This window comes from Cavia porcellus, unplaced genomic scaffold (assembly GCF_034190915.1).
Source record: "Cavia porcellus strain 051 isolate PalLab524CR breed Dunkin Hartley unplaced genomic scaffold, mCavPor4.1 scaffold_8, whole genome shotgun sequence".
In the NCBI taxonomy this organism is placed as follows: Eukaryota; Metazoa; Chordata; class Mammalia; order Rodentia; family Caviidae; genus Cavia; species Cavia porcellus.
Genome location: NW_026947491.1, coordinates 50,969,440 through 50,989,302, shown reverse-complemented (window position 1 = coordinate 50,989,302; position 19,863 = coordinate 50,969,440). Strand labels below are relative to the sequence as shown.

Here is a 19,863-nt window from a genome sequence, read left to right as displayed (position 1 = left end):
ATCCTGAATTAGGATATGGTCACCAACATCTCTACCTTTCAATATAAGAAAATAACCGAGCTGCTTTTTGGACTTTCTTTGCTGCTACTTTTTCAGATCAAAAAAAGATAACAAGAGTAGGGGAAACAGTAGATTGAAGAGATCCTGTTAAAATTCCCCTGTAACACTGCCCCGTAATTCATTCCCTCGCCCATCTGCCTTGAAGCAGGCAACTCGTGATCCCTGGGTCTGCTCCTACTGAGATTCTTTGCTCTTCTTCTCTCTTTTTTTTTTTTTTTTTTTTTTTTGTCTTTTTCCTTTTTATCGGTACTGAGGATTGAACTCACGACCACCTGCTTGCAAGGCAGGTGCTTATGCCGCTGAGCTAAATCCCCAGCCCCAAGATTCTTTGCTCTTCTATTAATACCCTAGCACCTCGTTCCCAGTTAGAACTCTCACCTCCATGGTATGTGTTTTCCCTGAGGATGTCTGTCCGTAAGCAAAAATGGTGCCGTTGTAGCCAGCAAGGACATCTGGAAGAAAGAATCCTGTTGGAGGTATGCGAGCTAGGGAATGGAGAGCTTGAAAACATTTAGCCTAAAAATACATGCATTACCTTTGACAATCTGCATAGCACATGCATGATAAACTTGTTCCTGGGTTGTGTTTGGGGGGAACACACGGTCAAAGACATATGGCTTCCCCTGGATTGGAAATAAAAGATGTCAGGCATAAGCAAGAAGAGCAGGAAGAATTACCACAGACTCTGCTATCAGCCTGAGAATGACACCCTACTCTTCAACCCTCCTACTATACGGGAAACTTGGAGGATAAGAAAAACCGCAGAGAGAAGCAAAGTTTAGTACTGACACCAGGAGTGGTTTGTGTGGCAGAAAATCACACAGTGAGATTGTGTGAAAGGATCTGTGTTGGTGTGGTGACTTAGCAGTCCACCACATTCAAACCAAATAAGACAATATGAGAAGTGGAAGGTGAAGAACAATTCACTAATAGTTTTTTAAAAAGTCTTTCATAGCTTAAAAATATCTTTCTTGGGCCAGGCATGGTGGCCCACACCTGCAATCCCAGGACTCAGGAGGCTGAGGCAGGAGGACTGCCACAAGTTCAAGGCCAGCCTAGACTACAGAGTAAGTCCAAGACTAGCCTGAACTACACAGTGAGACCTTTTCTCAAAAAAAAAAAAAAAAAAAAAAAAAAAAAGCCCTAAAAAAAAAACCTTTCAAATGGGTGTGGTGACACAAATTTGCAATCCCAACACTTGGGAAGCTGAGGCAAGAGGATCACTGTAAATTCAAGTCCAGTCTGGGTTACAAAGTGAGCTCAAGGCCAGCCTGAACTGCAAGGTAAGAGACCCTGTCTAAAAAGACCAAAAAAAAAAAAGCTTTCTTGGACTGCAGAGGTAGCTCTATGATAGAGCATTTATCTAGTAAATGTTAGGCCCTGGGTTCGCTCCCCAGCACCACAAACAAGACAAAACAAATTCCTCATTTATTCATATATCTTGATATGAAATGGCGCTGAAGATTTATTAAGTGTTCTGTGAGTTTGAGGCCAGCCTGAACTACATACTAAGATTGTTACAGTTTGGGTCTAGATGTCCCCCAAAGCCTCATGCACTTTTAGAAAGGACTTTTTCAGAGGTAGCTGAATCTGGAGTTTATGACTGATTCTGATTCATGGTCAATGATAGGATTAAGAGTACTGGGGATTAAGGTTGGGTTATTGCAGGGATCAGTCCACTGATTAGAATGGCATCACCCTAATCCTAGCAGTCTGGATAAGATAAATCAGAAAGGGGCTTGTCTCCTCCTTCTCTGGTTTGCTTTTGTTGTGTTCTGCTGCTACGAATTATTTATCCTCTGGGAGGGCCCCTGCCTTGGAGCCAACCAATTCTGGACTGAAATCTCTCCAAACTGTGAGCTAAATAAACCTTTGCTTTCTTTAACTTTAGGTTTTGGGTATTTTGTCTCAGCAATGAGAGAAAAGTAACTAAGAGATCCTAATGGGGGGGAAAAGCATTAAGTGAAAGATGCAAAGCAGCCAGTTGTGGTGGTACACACCTGTAATGTAAGTTAATTAAGTAATTAAAAGATGCAGTTAAAACTGTAGGTATACAGTGGAGGTATACTGTAGGTATACTGCAATGGCAAGCAAAAACACTGCAATGATACCTAGGATTTAAGATGGATTTAATATCAGATGTGCACTGACAGGGAATAAATTGTCCCTCAAATGTCAGGTCCTGAAGGCCCAGGGAGGCAAGTTTTTATGGATTTGCAAAGGGGGATGGGTACAGAGGTAGAGTACTTGACTGTTTTTCATTGGTTCTTACAATATGCAACACACTAACCATTTCTTTTCTTTTCTTTTCTTTTTTTTTTTTTCACCACTATACTAACAAGGATACACTAACCATTTCTAAGAGACAAAAGCAACTAGAACTGCAACAGAAACTATTATCTGGGCAACTAAGAAACTAACATACAGAGGCTGGGAGGGGCATTTTCTGTTACATTTCTCCAGCAAATCTTTATAGTACATGTGCTCTTCTGAGACAAAGCCCAATTGAGAAGCAGTTATAGGGTTGTCAGTGATGCTAGAATGGGCCCTAGCCATGGTCCCTAAGATGGTCTTATTATAGCGTTTTCCCCTACATTGCTTTTAGGAAGAGACATAAATTTAGACCTGTCTGTTCTGTAACATTACTTTGGCAAGCTAGTGAGGGAGTTAATCTGACCTAAGAGAGTGTCCAGTGTGCCTTGGGTATTCATCAAACCTTGGTCAACTGTTTGATTGATTGTTCTATTTTCTTGGGAAAGTATCTATAGAGTTTAAGGCAAAAACCACAGCTAGCGGGGGTGGGGGGCGGGCGGGCAGGGAAGCAATAACTGTGGTAAGCAGCATGAAAAGGCACAAAAATCAAGGGGAATAGGTATGGAGCAATAATGTGAATGGCATCCTCAGGCTTCAGCAATGTGTGCACTGGTCAGCATTGGAGTGACCAATGCAGGGCTTTGAATGTGACTTCTATATAGAGTGAGCCATGGAGGAGCTTCCAGGTAAATTTTTAGCAATCATCTGGATGTGCTCTTAACTCTGGAATGGTGGTTCTAAAGTTGGATTTCTGAAACTTGGTAGTTAATATGCACCTGGGTCTTTTAGTTAACTTTTGTGAAGCTAATTACAGGCTGTTTCTGTAGGGCTATGTTTTATTTCTTTAACTCTTTTAGAACTTTGTGGCCTATACACTGTATGTAATTTTTATTTAATCTTTAATAGATCTGCCAGTTTTTGAGTTATCTCTGCTACAAATGCAGGCACATTATCACTGCCAGTGGTCAAGGGTAGCCCATATCTAGGGATGATTTCTCACAGCAGGATCCAACAAACTTCTGTCATATTGGCCAGCCTGAGTAGATGAGGATGAACACTAAGTCAAGCCAGGCAGAGATCAGGGCCAGTAACAGAGATGCTGAAGCCTGAGCAGGCTGCAGGGGTACGGGTGCCGGCACTACAGGATGAACTTGTAGAACAAATGGTGGGGGCAGGTCTGGTTCTGATCTTCCAGTAGTGGGTAAAGATTTTCCGGTTGGAGTTGATGTTTCAGTCAACTCGATTCCTGGAGGGGGCTTAGGGAGGGCAGGTCTGGCATCATTTGTGGCAGCTCTCCAAATACCAGCAGGAAGCAGTAGCAGGACAGCTTTGGCCAAAATAACTGTCCAAGGTGACTACAGCGTATCTAGCCTGTCCTATTCCATTTTTAACAGAGCTACTTCCATTCGTAAACACAGTATACTCAGCATTTGTCAGGGGGTCCATTTTTAGATCCAGTACAGCATGTGGCTCCTGTACAGTTAGGTCTCAGCCTAAGGTGAGCTTATCCGCTTTCTTGATCAGAGGACAGTGCCTATTAGAGCTCAAAGGCAAAGTGGGGAGGTAGTCCTTAGGGACTAGATCCAAGTATTTCACATGTCAGCCACTAGGTGCTCCCAGGGACTGACAGTCTGTGTTAAGCATCACTGTTTTTGTGAACTCAAGGATCCCTATTCTACAGAAGCCAGCAACTCCAAGAATTTTTGTTTGTTTGTTTTTTTGAGATACAGTCTTGCAGTATAGTTCAGGCTGCCCCTGAAGTTACTATGTAACCCAGGCTGGCCTTGAACTTGCAGCAATCCTTATGCCTCAGCCTCTCTAGTGCTGGGATTACAGGCATTCACCACCATACCTGGCAGTGCCAAGAAATCTATGGAGTTTTTTCTTGTAACCATTTTCTGCCAGATGTTGTGGTAGAGCTTTTGTATCTTTCCAGCGGGCAGCTTGGGTGTCATTAATCAGAAGTGCTTTCTCAAAGAGGAAACAAGTTTTTGAACCTCTGGGAGGTTGGGTCGGTCCAGGTCAGTTGCAAAGAGAGGCTGGCTGACAGGAGCCAATGGAAGACAGAAGAAGGCATTCTTTAGATCCAAGCAGGTGTACCGCAGGCTGTGGGTAGCAGAAGACTAAGGCAACATATATGGAGGACAATTGTGGCAGCACTGTCAGCTGAGAGATCTTGAACTCGCTTTATAGGAAGGAGAGCTATATTTTAAATCTGACAGTCTACACTTTTGCTCAGGGGATCATGATGAAGCTGGAAGGGACTGAGAACTGTGACAGAGGTTGAAGGGACAGAGAAACAGACTATCTCAGACAAAAGGTGCTGGTGGTTTGGCCAAATCTGTCATCAGAACCTTCCCAAAAATAGATGGCATGTTCTTAACTTTATCACAATTGGGTCCAAGTGAGCTGGCCTTTTGTCTCAGGATTGTCCCAGTTGAAGGGGCTTATGGAAGTAACTGGCAAGCAGAGAAAAGCATCTTTTAAATCCACATCAGTCCAAAAAGGGTGTATGGATCAGGAACTGCAGGATTCAAGGTGATGGCTGCACTGATGATGGCATAGAGATCTTGCACTGCTCAGTAATTCCAACTGGGTATTTTTACTATGAGGAGTATTCCAAGGTGATTAGTCCACCAGCATCTAGAACTGCTTTCGACAGCTGAGGTGTGGCTGGAGCATGGTTGGTGGTTAGGTGTGGCGGTTTCATACCTCTGGAAGGAGAATTTTCAGAATTTCAGGACTGAGATTATCTATCATGCTGATGCAGGTGTCATCTTCTTCTCCAGGGAAATGTAGGGTTAAATGAGAGGGAGGCTGACCAGCTTGGTGACAGGAATTCATGTTTGGTGAGCTGTCCTCCCAGGCTGCAAGTTTGTGCCTGGCAGAAGAGGTGAGAGGCAAGAGTCTCAGTTGTCCCAGCCATGGTAACTTTTTGACAGAGTGTACTTTTGAAGGCAGAGAATTCTGTTTCATTGTCTACCAGGAAAGTTGCAAATTTACCCCTGACTTCTGTAACGACTGTGAGTTCTCAGAGGCCAAATTTGATAGAGCTTGTGATGTCCAGGCCTGATAGGGCAAGGAGAGGTTCAACTTGAGGTGGGCCTGGATAGTCGGGTTTCTTTCTATCTCGCAGACAGAGGGGACATTTATTTTTGTGTCCATAGTCCTTATATCTCATAGCCAGAAGGTACGGCCATCTATCAGACTGGATTTTCTAATGGACATCAAGTGATTTCTTTTTATCAGTTTTCTGGGTAACAGTGATTGATGGGCTTTCTGTCCCACTCTTTGATGTGTTTGAGAAGTGCTCAACTGGGTTGTTTCTAGGCAAGGCAACCTTTGGAAAGGCCATGGCAACTCATTCATCAGTGATGACAGTCCAATTTTTCTTCAGTCAAAACGTGGAACTCAAAAGAAATTGCTTACAGTCATCTCGAATGGGTGTCAGATGATGCCATCTGACCAGGAAAGAAACAGAAGGGTTCAGATGGGGGTCTCTGTGGCCAAATACAGGCAATGGATAGCTGGAACCAGTTCAGATGACTAGAAGTAGACAAGCTGGGAGCAGGGAGTGAAAGCTATAGGTGTTGGCAGCAATTGTGGCAGCCAAAGAGGGTGCCAAGGCAGAATTCTCAGGAAGAATGGATCTCTCCCCCTCCTTTTTTTCTGTGAGATGTAGGCAGCAGTTTAGTTTCATTTTTAACTCTGTAAAAGCCCTTTTTTCTGCTATCAGGGACTGGTGAGTTTGGACTAATTTTCATCTCTGATTTCCTATATATGTGTTGTATATTCTTCAAGGATGGTGCAACAGACAAAGGGTGGGTGCCCCTCTGAGAGAGATCATTTAGATGCTCACCTGGCCATGCCCCTTATCGGGACTTAGGCACAACTTAGTTATGGAGGGTACAATGTCTCTGTTAGGTCACACACTGATTGCCACAGAACCGCAAGCGAGGGCCCAATAGTCACCGTGACCAAAGCTTCTCAGGCTTGATGCACAGACACAGCAGCCTATTGCTTACACTGTCCATTCCATTCATTCACACATTCGTTCAACAGGCATTCAAAGGTTAAACATTACAATTTCCTTCCTTGAGGGTGGTCCTGACCAATAAGAGCTGACTAGACTCCCCTTCTGCTCCAGTTGAGCAGGACTGACAGACTAACTGGGGTGCCCCATGGGTCTTACTGGAATCAGGCAGACAGAAAGACAGACAAATAGGCTGCATCTTTCTCCCTTTGGGGTTTGAGTAAGCCACTTGAGTGGGGAGCCAGGAATCCACCTCCAGACCTCTGAGGGGCCTCAAGAAATCTTGAGAGTGTAATTCTCCATAGGGAACTGGAGAGGTCCTTGCTCTTCCATGATAGCCACAACCAGTGACCAAAGAGGTCAGCAGAGTCAGTCTTCCTGGCCAATGCACCAGATGCAACAGCAAACAGAAATACCAAAATGACACCCAGAATTTGGAGGCAGATTTAATGTTGGACAGGCACTGACAGGGAATCATTTGTCCCTCAAAATGTCAGGCAGGTTTTACAAATTGAGGGTGGGTGGGTACAGAGGTAAAGTACTCGGCTGCCTTTGATTGGTTCTTACAATATGTATCACAGTGACCAGCCATGCATCACAGTGACCAGCTGTTTCAGAGACAGAAGTAAGGAGAACTGCAACAGGAACTATTTCCTGGGCAACTAAGAAACTGAAGTATACTGGCTAGGGGGACCATATTCTGTTACTGTATGTGAACTGGCACAATAAGTATCAAATAAGTAGTTTTGGCTGGAAAGGACAGCAAGTCACAGGCAATTGACACCAGAGAGTTCTAGTTTGTGCACAAAGTTCTAAACAAATGATGGATTTCAAATTAGTCCAGTACCAGGTATGGCTGTAGTGTGCTCTCTATGATGTAAATGAAATGTATGTATACCCAGAACTATTGTAGAAACAGTAACACAAGCTCTTGCTTTGTGAAAGAAATGCATGGAATCAGAAATATGAGCCTTCAGGGGCTGGGGATTTAGCTCAGTGGCATAAGCACCTGCCTTGCAAGCAGGCGGTCGTGAGTTCGATCCCTGGTACCGATAAAAATGGAAAAAAAAAAAAAAAAAGAAATATGAGCCTTCCTTCAAGAAAGGATGAAGGGTGAGGTGAGATGGTGCATGCCTATAATCCCAGCTATTCAGGAGAAAGCAGGAAGACATGAATTCATGAACAGCTTAGGCATCTGTGTCTGGCCTCAAAATAACATTTAAAAGAGCCTCAGATGTATTTCAGTGGTAGAATACTTGTCTAGCCAGCACAAGGCCCTGAGTTCAAGGCCCAGGGCTGCAAAAGGCAGGTGTGTGTGTGTGTGTGTGTGTGTGTTTAGGGAATGGGGGAGGCGAAGGCAAGGGGTATTAGTGATGTGACTCTGTAATAGAGCATTCTCCAGACTGTAGTGTGCATGAGCCACTGGGTTCTATCCCCAGCATGGCCAGGAAAAAGAAAGAAAAAAAAATTTAAAACCTGTAAATTTCTCATAAGCTAAGGATATATAATATTTAAAACCCAGGGAGCTAAACAAAGAATACTATATTCAACATTTAATCATACTGAATGTCAGATTTTTGATAGGATTTTTGTTTTGGTTTGGTTTTTCTGGAGATCAAATCTATAGCCTAGTACATGCTGGGGAACTGCTCTTCCATTCTGTTAAGTAGATTTGGTCTTTATTATAAGTACAGAGTTCTTAGTTACATTCTCTTGCCAGTTATCTGTCAAATCATTCTACTGCAGAGTCCATCTTTGCCCAGTTGAAATGTTAAATCTCTCCGTCTATGGACACCAGAGTTGTTTTGTTTTATTTTGCTTTGTTTTGTTTTAGGTTACTAGGGATTGAAACTGAGTCTTCACCCTGATCTTATACCCAATCCATTTTTTATTTTTTATATTGAGGCAGGATCTTGTTAAATTGTTGTTTCCCAAGTTGACTTGAACTTGCGATCTACCTGCCTCAGCCTCCCATAGTGCTGGGATTACAGGCATAAGCCACAAAAACTGGCCAGGATATATGTTTTAAGAAACTAAAGAATGCCAGGTGTGGTGTGATACGCCTGTAATCTCAGCACTCCAGAAGTTTGCACGTTTGAGCCCAGTTTGGGTAACTTAGCAAGACCCTGTATCAAAACAACAGGGCTGGGAGATGTAGCTCAGTGCAAAGACTCAGGTTCAATCCACAATACAAAGGAAGGAAAGAAAAAAGGAAGGTAGGAAAGAAGGAGGAGGAAGGGAGGAAGGGGGGAGGAGAGAGGCAGAGAGAGGGAAGAAGAGGGGAGAGAGGGAAGGAGAAAGAGACAGAGACAGAGAGGCAGGCTACCAAACTTGCATAGGGCTGGACATATAGCTGTAGTTGTGTAAGATTCCATTAATATACATAGAATATTTTTCTAGAAGTAAGTATACAAAATGTTGACAGTGGTTTCCTTGATGAAAAAAATGCAAGTGGGGGTTGGGGATTTAGGTCAGTGGCATAAGCGCCTGCCTTGCAAGCAGGCAGTCGTGAGTTCGATCCCTGGTACGGATAAAAAGGAAAAAGACAAAAAAAAAAAAAAAAAAATGCAAGAGGGGAGGGTTTTATTTTTCATTGTATATCTTGCATTATTTATATTTTACCCACATAAAATTTAACATTTTTAATGTCAAAGAAGATAAAAATGCATTCGTTTTCTTTACATAAAGGGAAATGAATAAATATTATCTTTTAAATATTAAAAAATTAAATCTGGCTTCTGGAAAAAAATGGCCTGAAATAATGTATTTGCTATCTCTCTATGGTGAAAACTTCTGTGGTTTGGTGTTTTGTTTTTTTTTGTTTGTTTGTTTGTTTGTTTTTTGCGGTACTGGGGATCGAACTCATGACCTTGTGCCTGCTGGGCAGGCACTTATGCCACTGAGCTAAATCCCCAGCCTATGGTGAAAACTTCTAAAGACCAAGAAACAGTTGAGGGTGCAGCTCAGCGGTAGAGCACTTACCTTGCAGCCTACTATGTCCTGAGTTCCATTTCCCACAACAAAAAGAGGAAAAAAAGAATATAGCCCAAGAAATAGAACCCACAAAAGGAAAAGTGTTGTAAACTGACATAAATATTGTGGAATGAAACTGTTAAATACTTAAATGTCCACACTGTTCATGCTCAGTACCAGGATTCCAGTTTAGGAATGCACTTTTATAAAACTCCATCTGAAACGGATTTTTTGTTGTTGTTTTGTTGCTGAAAACCTTAAAGCTGGATATTTTTTATAGGATGTTTATTGCAGTGGTTGGCATTAAAAAAAAAAAAAACTAGAATTCAAGTAAGAGCTAGGGGTGGGGCATTTGTCCCACTCTGCTACTCAGGAGGATGAGGCCATAAAGTCAAATTCCCTCTGAGCATCATCCTGAGACCTTGTCTCAAAAAAAAGGTAATTCAAACATTCATCAAGAAGAGGCCAGAAGCTGGGTGTAGTGGTGCACACCCATAATCCCAGCACTTGGAAGGCTGAGATGGGAGGATCCCTGAGAGTTCCAGGCCAGTTTGGGCTACAAAGTGAGTTCAAGGCCAGCCTGAACTACAGGGTAAACCCTGTTTCAAAACAATTAAAAAAAAAAGAGGCTAGAGTATGAGGAATGGTGTGGCTCAGTGGCAGAGTATATTCTCAGCATATATGGGTCCCTGGATTCAATCTCCAATATCATAAAAAAAGAAGAGGTAGACTGCAACTTAAAATTAAATGAATGAGGTTGTTGTATATATATTAACATGTCCAAGATCGTTAGATGAAAAATTAAAAATAATTTATACAATGGAGTTGGAGATGTGGCTCAGTGGTAGAGCATCTGTAAAGCACGTGAGTTCAATCCCCTATCCTGAAAAAAAAAGGCCTATAATGAGATACATTTTAATAAGTATACATAGAGAACAATGTTAGAAAGCAGATACGGAGCTAGGCGTGCCGGCAAATGCCTGTAATACTAGCAACCAGAAGGCTATGGGAGGAAGATCATGAGTTTGCCAGCCTGAGTTACACAGTTAGTTAAAGCCAGCTTGGAATACAAAGTGAGAACCTGTCTCAAACAAACAAACAAAACCCTAAAAACTAAAAACAAAAATAAAACCAGAAAGCAGCACGGAAGAGTAAGCTGTTATTGGTTAACTACTGAAGAGAATAATAACAGAAAGATATTTTTTTCATTTTGTGACATTTAGATGTTTTATTATAACATTGTAAGTTAAAAATGTGTTATTATAGGTGATGTTGTAGAATATATAATAACCTAACAAACTGAGCACAAAATATTGTCAAGCAAAATGTGGGTCTTTGTTCTGTTGTTTTGTGTAACACGCTCTCACTGTGTAGTTCAGGCTGGTTTTGAACTCACTATGTAGCCTAGGTTGGCCTCAAACACAGCAATCCCCTTCTCAGCCTCCCAAGTACTGTGATTACAGTGATTACAGTGGATGTGCCACCACATCCAACACAAAATGTATTTTAAAAATAGTATGAAGCTGGGTATGGTGGCATATGCCTGTAAACTCAGCATTTGGGAAGCTAAAGCAGTAGGGTCTAGAATTAAAGACCAGCCTGAGCTACACAGCAAGTTCAAGGCCAGTCTGGACTAAATAGTGAGTTCATGTCTCAAAAATTTAAAAAATGAAAGCAAAAATACTATTGCAATAAAAGAACATGGAAAAGATGATTCTATTTCTGTAAATACACACATACATTTAGTTTATAGGTATATATTATATACTGTGCATGGAAAGACATGTTAATGGTTGTCATTCTTGAATATTAAGGTTTTTTTAGTTTACACCTAAAACTTTCTAAAATGAAAACTTTTTTCTAACTTGGTGACCGTAGTCTTTTTTGCTTTGTATTTTGAGATAGGTTCTGACTACGTCAGTAAGTGTTCAGGCTGGCCTCCAACTTTTCATCCTCAGGTCTCATCCTCCCAAGTAGGTGAGTTTTATGGGTGTGTCACCATGCTCACCTTATATCATTTTCTAGCTTTTAAATTTGGTCGCATGTGCAGGTAAACCTTATTCAGATATTAAAATTTTTTTTGTCTTTTTCATTTTTATCGGTACCAGGGATTGAACTCACGACTGCCTGCTTGCAAGGCAGGCGCTTATGCCGCTGAGCTAAATCCCCAGCCCCCAGATATTAAATTTAAAATTTTAAAATAACATGTAAATTTATGTAAAAAGATTTCATGGGACTAAGAAGAACGTAGCTGAGTGACAGGGCACTTACCTAGCGTGCAGAGGGCCCTGGGTTTGATTCCCAGCATAGGAAAAAAAAAAAAAGCACAGTGGTACATGCCTCAAATTATAGCACAGGATAGCCTTAGGCAAGGGATCACCACAAGTTTGAGGCCAGTGTGGGCTACACAGTGAGTTCAAGACCCCCTGAAATACATAAAGATCCTGTCTCAAAAAATAAATAAATAATAAAAAGTTATATCTTGTTAGTGAAAAAAATAGGTTACCAAAAAAAAAAAAAAAAAAAAATATATATATATATATATATATATATATATATATATATAGGCCCAGGCTACATTCAGTGAAAGAGTACATGTTTAGCCTGCACAACACTCTACGCTAAATTCCCAGGACCCCCCCAATTATATTTTATTAACGTACATATTTTACATATATAACTTTATTAAAAGTATATATATAGGGAAAAACACAACAAATTACTAACTTTTTTCTTAGGGTAGTAAGATTTTGAGTGAGTTTAGTTTCTTCTTTTTTGAACTTTGTCAACAATGAAAATAACGATATAATTACATCATTTTTAATATTATTTTAAAAATCTACCTTAATTCTTTAATTGTAATGTACCTCAATGTTTCTCCCACTTAGTGGTCAAGAAACAGAAACAAAACACATCTACCCTAGGCCAATTCTTCTCGTCTCTTCTCTATGCATACGCCACGAAGCCAGGCATCCAGCCAAAGGGGATTATATATAACTCTCCAGCCAACCTTGCCCCTCCCTTCTTCCCTCCTGGGAACATGGGCACCAGCACACCCACATCCACACACACTCAGACACACTCCCATCTGTAGAATTCCAGAAAGCTCTGCAGATACATTAAAATGGAGGGCGCTCTCCAAATGCTGAAGCCAATTACTGCCTGAGGAGCCTTTCTTTCCTTAGTCTTGGCTAAGGAGAAAGAATACAACAGAGAGGGAAGATGGTGGGGCTCTCATATGTGTGAAGATAAAAGATATCCAAGAACTAAGTTGGGTGCATTTAAAAATATAATGAACAAAAACTCATGCAATATGCCTTATGATTTCAGGGGTTCTGAGAACACCAGCTATCTACTTTCTTACGCTTAGATGAGCCCTTAAATTTCAAATTTGCTTTTTATTTTTCCTTAAGGTCTTACTCCTGTTAAAAGTGTAAGATTTCTTTTCATTTTCTACTGATTATTCTCAGGAAGAATTAATTCTGTCCAGTCCTTTCAAGAGAACAACGAGACCAGTGTTTTCTACTTTTTTTTGTCTTTAGGTTACTTACTTGACATTATTTACATCTCTCACAATACACATCTTTGAACCAAACTGCAGTATTTTGGGGGGTTCCTTACTGGAATGGGGGGTACACATATAGCTAGCACAGGCCATTTCTAGCACGTGTCTCTTTGGCTATGCCCAGCCTGCTGCCTGAACTGTGGGTCACCTAGATCTAGAATTTCTTGAGGAGAGGAACTTCTTCAAAATCTCCAACGCCAGAGTCCCTAGCCCAAAGGACACTCTTCATAAATATTTGTTGAATAAATATCGATGTTAACAAAGAAGAGAACAAGATACAAGGAACCTGAAGATTTGGATGAAACAGTAAGAGGAGAAAGTGCTTCTTGCTTCCCAGGTTTTAACTTCTGGAGAGACAGTATATAAAGTAATAAGATGATCTAATTGTTTTTCAGTACTAGGGATTAAATCTAGGGCCTCCCATATGCAAGGCAACCTCTCTACCAGTGAGCCACATCCCCGTCCTTTTATTTTTGAGACAAAGTCTCACTAAGTTGCTTAGGCTGGCCTTGAATTTGTGATCCTCCTGTCTCAGCCTCCTGAGCAGCTGGAATCATGCCTGTCACTGTGCTAAGTTTATATGCATTATCTAGGAGGTAGGTACTATTATTACTTCCATTCATCAGTGAGGAAACTGAGGCTCAAAGAGGCCAGTTAGCTTGCCCACAGTCACACAGCTGGGAAATAGTGGACTTTACCCCAAGCAATATGATTCCAGGACCACAATCAAAGTGATCAATGAACTACACTATAAACCTACAATGAGATTCTTATCATGGGTGTTCCTCTTCTTCCTTCACTCTACTTCCCAACATACACACACACACACACACACACGTGCACGCGCACACGGTGTTTCTCCAAGATTTCTAGATAGAACTAAGTATCACTCCTTTTTTCCAAACTCAATCCCTTTTTCAGAACTATTCTCCCACCCATCCTTTTGGCCTCCCTCATCTTTCTGACCTTCAGTAACTGACATATCCTGCAGGCTGGCACAGCAGTAGAAACTTGAAGACTTGTCCCATCAGATCTACACCAGGAGTCTCAACCTTTTAGGAGGCCTCTAACAGATCTTGCTGATAGCCCAGCAGGCTCAGCATTCTCACAGCCTTCTCCAGAGGAACTTTCCTGAGAGACCCACAGTCTGGGTACTTTATTCTCCTGTTCCAGGCCTCCTTATCCTCTCCTAGTCCATTTGTGCAGAGAAGGTGCCAGCATCATGGCAGTTTTTCATCATGTGTGTCAACTGATGCTAGTGGGGGTCAAAGATCAGGGTCTCAAAGATGACCAACCTGTTCAACCTGCAGTAAGGATTTGGTACAGCCTAAACTTCAAGCTCCAGGGCTAATTTCCATGGTGACACCTCTGGGGATTGTTGCCATGGTAATGCTAGAAAGATATTGGTCACAGTGAACATTACCTTCCCTCTCCATTTCCCTTTATGAAACACCCCCAAAGGTACGGGGAGTCCTGCTATTCTCAGATATCAAAAGAATCCAAAGAATACCCCAAACCATAATAACTTTGCTCTAGTAACCCCACAGCTCCCACTCTACCTTATCCATACCAGGTATTTGATGGCCTGGTATCTTGTCCCTTTAAGGGACTTAGCTTTTAGGAAATGAGGAGGAGGAAGCTTGTGGATATTTGAATGAAAGAGAGGGAATGTAAGTCTATGCATGTGTACGTGCACACGTGCATATATGTGTGTCCTATCATTCCTCCCACACGTGGTGCTGAAGTACCAGCCCAGACAGCAAGCACTAGGCCACTGCTAAGAAAGACCAAGGTAGAGAAAGACAGAGACACTTACAAATGGGTTCAGTGAAAAAGTGACACTAGATTCTATGCATACAAAGAGCAAAATAAGATGCATACCACAGGGATGGGGATATAGCTCAGTGGTTTAACACCTGCCTAGGAAGTGCAAGGCCCTGGGTTCAATTCCCAGTACCAAAAAAAAAAAAAAAAAGTAAGAGACATACCACACAGAGTATGCAGAGATATCCTTCTATTATGACTCAATCCTTTGCTTTGGCTGCCAGTCCCTCCTCAATTGTGAGAGAATACAATGGAATTGGGGAAAAACAAGGTACACAAAGCTATCTCTTCTTTTACTCTCCTACACTGCAAGCAGCCCCAGTATAAAGGCCTCTGCCACCCAGAAGTAGCTATAGGGCTGCAGAGGCCAACGGGAAAGCTTTCACAGGAGGGAGCAAGAGCTAGCTTTTGAGAAATTATGCTCTTTATCCTTTTCCTTCCCCCTTCCCTCAATTTCCCAGAGATTCTGAAGCAGCTTCCTCCACTGATCCTCACTGATTCCCCACCTACTGGCCCCCAACAAGAGAAAGCGGAAAGCAGAGAAAACTGGGTGTGGTAGCACACGACTGTAATCCCAGCACTCAGGAAGTTGAGGCAGTAGGATGGCTACACATTTGAGGCCAGCCTGGCTTACACAGCAAGTTCAAGGCCACCTTGCCACCTTGAGCTACACAGCAAGACCTTGTCACAAAAAAAAAAGAGAGAAAAAAGAGTAGATGTTCTTCTCTTGCTGGATATCTTGAAGATCTCAAAATCATGTCTCTGGTAGTCTGGTTCCACTGAAGAAGAACAACTAGTAAATCAATATGGGAAGGCAAGCCTTGAGACAAAATGGCCCCGTGCAAGCATTTATCTTGAGTGAAAGATTGACGGGAGGGCTAGGGCTTGGAAAGATGCAGAGTGAGACAAAGATACAGCTCTGTGAAAAATCAGGCAGAGCAGATAAGGATATACCTGAAGAATACCTGCTATAGAGAGCTCAAGTCGAATCTGAACTAACAGGAGGTCATAGGCTTCTCTTTCTTCCTCTGCCTTCCCCACCTTTCTCTGTCTCTCCTGTTTTGCTGAACTAACAGAACAGATCAACACCTCAACCTTACCTCCTGACTCATTCATCCTACACAACAGGATAGCCCACAGAAACTAAAGGAGTGGAACAAAGAAATCAGACTTAGAAGCCTTTTTGAATTTATTCCCAAGGACCACTCTCCTCCCATTTCTCAGCTTTTGTCTCAACAGGACCCAAACTCCAACTCCCATAGTTAAAATCTGCTGTCCAAGTTACACAAGGGTCTCTCTTAGTTGATCTGGGTTTTCTTTTAGCCTGGTTAGACAGGCCAGCTTTCAAGCCCTGAGGTCCCAGAGGGAAAGAATCAAGGATCCTCTCATCAAACATGCACAACACCTATACATGATAAAAGGACCCACTTGAGTTCACCGTGTGGGTGAGGGTGATCAGGGGATAGGAGAGTAGCTGGGGCTCTCCCTTTGGCATTTTATGAAAGTCCTATTCTCACTAACTCAGAAGACCTAGACTTCCTGCCTTCTTCCCTTCATTCTTTTAACAAGCATGTTTTAGCTGTTCTGTGCCAAGCACAGTCAATCAAAGACACATAAAGCAGTCCCTGACCTTGAGGACCGCCCTCAGATATGCCCCTCCTTTTTCAATTCGGACAGTTTCCTAGCCCAACATTCCTCAAGCCTAAAGGATTCAACCCTAGATCCTTTCACTCCAAACACACCCTGAAAGTCCCTACCAGCCAAGGAGAGGTGGAGTGGGTAAGGCTAGGGACCATCATAGATGACAGTCTAGAACAAAACCTGAGGAGGTAATGTGATATAAAAGAAAAGATGGAGACAGAGATTTGGGTTCAGTTCTATGGACTCTCAGGATGACCTTGAGAAAGTCAACTTCTATGGGCCTCAATGTCTTCATCTGTAAAATGGAAGTATTGATTCAGAGTATTGTTCTGAGGTTTAAACACGACACTCAGAGTAAGAAGTACATAGTAAATATTTTTCCTGTACAATAAGATCTCCCACATGATCTTATACAGGAAAGTAAGTATGTCATGATGAGGTAAAGGTCCACTGCTATTTTTTATTGGATCACCAAGAGAAAGGATGAATAAGCAAGTACATATTAAGATCTCAGGGTCTGGGCGTTTTTACTCGGTGGGGTGGGCAGGGGTGAGGGGGAAAATGAGGGGTCTGAAATCTTGTTTCTTCTGTTCCTGAGATGGAAAGGCAGACAAGTCTTTAAGATTCCATAGGCTCTCCCCATAACTGGGTGTGGCACCAATGTATATCTTTCTCAGAAAACCCTTCTTAAAATCTGTACCATCATCCCTCCCAACACACTGTCCAGGCTGTAAGTACTTCAGGAGATGCTGGAGACCTTGGTCCTAGACCCCATTCCCATCAGACCTTCACCGGGCCTGGGACAGCCTAGCTCCAATCTAACCCATCCTCCACTCTTCTCCTTTCCTTCCTGGGAGGTTGCGGGGGGGGGGGGGGGCAGAATCTGAGCCAATAACAAAGGGAAGATGTGCTTTATCTGGGGAAGAGGGAAAACATCAGAAAAACACGGGACTGGCCCTAAGGGGTGGGAACGCTGCAGAGAGTAGCAATGGGGGCTTGGGTCTCCAGAAGGCAGGGAAGGAGCCTCCCTCCACTCTGCAGGCTTGGCCGTCGGCCTGGTAAAGCCACACCCAGCCACCCTGGTGCAGGGGAGAGGTGGGGCTGCGGCGAAGAGGTTGGAGACAGTGCGGAGGGGTGGGGGCGCAAAGTGACAGGGATAGACTAAGGCTCTGAGGGTCAGAAAATTCTGCCTCCCGCCCCCTCCTTAATTTCACTCCCGGAGCAGCACTCACCCCAATAACGACGCTGTCGTCTCCTTGGAAAATGGGAATGAACTTGTCCCCCCTTAGAATCTCGGCCTGGTTCAGAGGCCGAAAGCGGCAGAGCACCTTGATGCTGCATTCGTTGTTGGTCTCCGCCATGGTGGTCGCCGGCGTAGCGCTGGGGCACTTCTCGGGCTGCAGCGGTGGTGAGCTCTGGAGGAGAGGGCGCTCGGCGAAGGCCGGGGCAGAAGACAGGTGCTCGGTCGCTGGGACCGAGGAAGCCGGGGCGGCCACACGAAGGCCGGGGCACAGTTTCAGCCTGCTGCGGCACAGAGATGCGAGCGACCTGGGCGTCGGGTCCGCGCTCTGTGCTCTGCCTCTCCGCCCTCGCGCTGCAGCCGCTCTGCGGGCCTGGGCGGGGCGCGCCGGGGCGGCGGGGCGGGGCTTGCTTCGCTGGGGGCGAGGTGCAAGACGACCACCGCGAGGTGGAGACTGCCCTCTCTCCTCGTCCTGCTGGGACTTCTAACTAGAGAGCCTGCCCTCGAGCCTTCTCCACCTGGCTCACTCTCTGCATCCTACCCCACACGCAAGACCTATTTGCCCCTCCCTCAGACTCCACCTCCTGGAAGGGGCGAGGGGACTGAGGGGGGGCCTGAAAGTGAAACACCAACGTGTCTGCTAAGGAAAGAGGGTCTTCGGGGCTTCCATTCCCTTTATTACAGGACATCCCTTTGGCCATCACAACCCATTCTTCAATTTGGAAGTTCATTCTACCTCCCCCAGTCCATCCCATATGCCCACAAGAAGCCAGACTCCACAACTCTCATCCTTCAAGGGCAGGTGCGGGCACTCTTGATGGGGGGCAGCCAGATCCCAGTGTCAGGGAGGCCGATCAGGGGAAAGTCCCACTACTCTTCCTGTTCCAGATCCAAAAGGGCACTCTACTCACTTCCTAAGATGCACACCAGAACCCCAATTGAGGGAAGACAAACTCTTACTCTAGACTGTCAGAATTCAAAAATGGAACGAATTTTCATTTTGTTCCACATTGGTATGGAAGCAAAGGATGACGGTGGACATCATCCAAAGGGGCTCTAAAAGAAACTCACATGCATTTTGGATTTTAGGCACCCCTATGTGTTTCTCAGCTACTGTTGGATAGGGTCCCACCACAATATCCAGCCCATTTCTCAGATCTTTTTTAACTGCTTCTCCCCTTGGTGTGTGTGTTGGGGGGAGCACCAAAGAGTCTTTGTCCTTTTTGCATTTGATTCGGACTCCTAGGCAGAACAATCCAGAAGCTGGCCAAATTGATTTTTCTTCACATCATAGGTTTCTGCTGGCCAGCAGAAGATTAGACTGCAGGAATTGAGACTCTAGGCCAAGGGGAGGGGCACTAGATGGAAGAAGGGAGCGGGGAATAGAGGTTCTGCTCAGAAATTGTCTGGACCGTGTCTAGGGTCACTGTGGGACAAGGGTAAAGAGGCTGATGCCCTAGCCAAACAAAATTTAACCAAATAGAACTCAGCTGAGTATGTTTCCCAAGATGGGTCTGCACCTCTAACTCACCTTGAATCTTAAGAGAACCGAAAGAAAGGGATCCAGCAAAAGGAGCTAGATGAGAAGGCAGTAAGACTGTGGAGAAAGAGGTAGAGGCTTGGGGAGGAGCCAGGAGAAAAAATGACCATGAGTTACAAACTCAGGAACTCTTTAGTCACTTGGTTTGGCACTATTTCTAAGCATTGCAGCATCCAGCCAACTCAGGAAACATCCAAATCTTGGGCCCCTAGGAGCTCCAAGGAGGAATCCTTAGTCACAGAGTCGTAAAATGCTAGTCCACAGAGGGTCACTAGTCAGAGATGAAAGTTAAGTGAGTGTGCCCCCACCCCCAAAGGAACATTGTGGTTAATTTTCATAACGATTGACCCTTCGCCATACTAGAGATTGAATCCAGGTCTCCATACTGAGCTGTATTCCCCGGCCCCCTCCCCCACTTTTTGTCTCTTTGAGACAGGGTCTCACTATGCAGTTCAGGCTGGCCTTGCGTTGCCCAGGCTGGCCTCAAACTCTAGATCATGCTGCCTCAGCATGCCAAATGCCCAGCCTAGATTTGTTTTAATTTTATTGAACTATAAAATACAAAAGTCTATTAGTGAATGCAGAGCAGAGAGAGTGTTCAGACAGATTTAGAGTCAACATTTACCCATTTATGAACTGAAGATAGAATTGCTAGATTTCAGAAATGAAAACAT

The 19,863-nt window shown here is 43.6% G+C and overlaps 1 protein-coding gene across 3 annotated transcripts in view; it reads right to left on the bottom strand.

Moving 5' to 3' along the window:
• Positions 1 to 18,128, bottom strand: part of Kif5a (kinesin family member 5A) — a 39,769-nt gene extending 21,641 nt beyond the window's left edge. Inside the window, exons 1-3 of one of the 3 annotated variants that reach the window (XM_063255020.1) lie at positions 17,642 to 18,128; positions 596 to 683; positions 439 to 512 (exon numbers count right to left, since the gene is read on the bottom strand). In XM_063255020.1, the coding sequence (XP_063111090.1) occupies positions 439 to 512; positions 596 to 683; positions 17,642 to 17,770 (291 nt within the window). In that variant the 5' untranslated portion in view covers positions 17,771 to 18,128. The remainder of the gene's footprint in view (positions 1 to 438; positions 513 to 595; positions 684 to 17,641) is intronic. The other 2 variants (XM_005006387.4, XM_063255019.1) reach the window with 2 other exon arrangements.
• Positions 18,129 to 19,863: the final 1,735 nt, after the last annotated feature.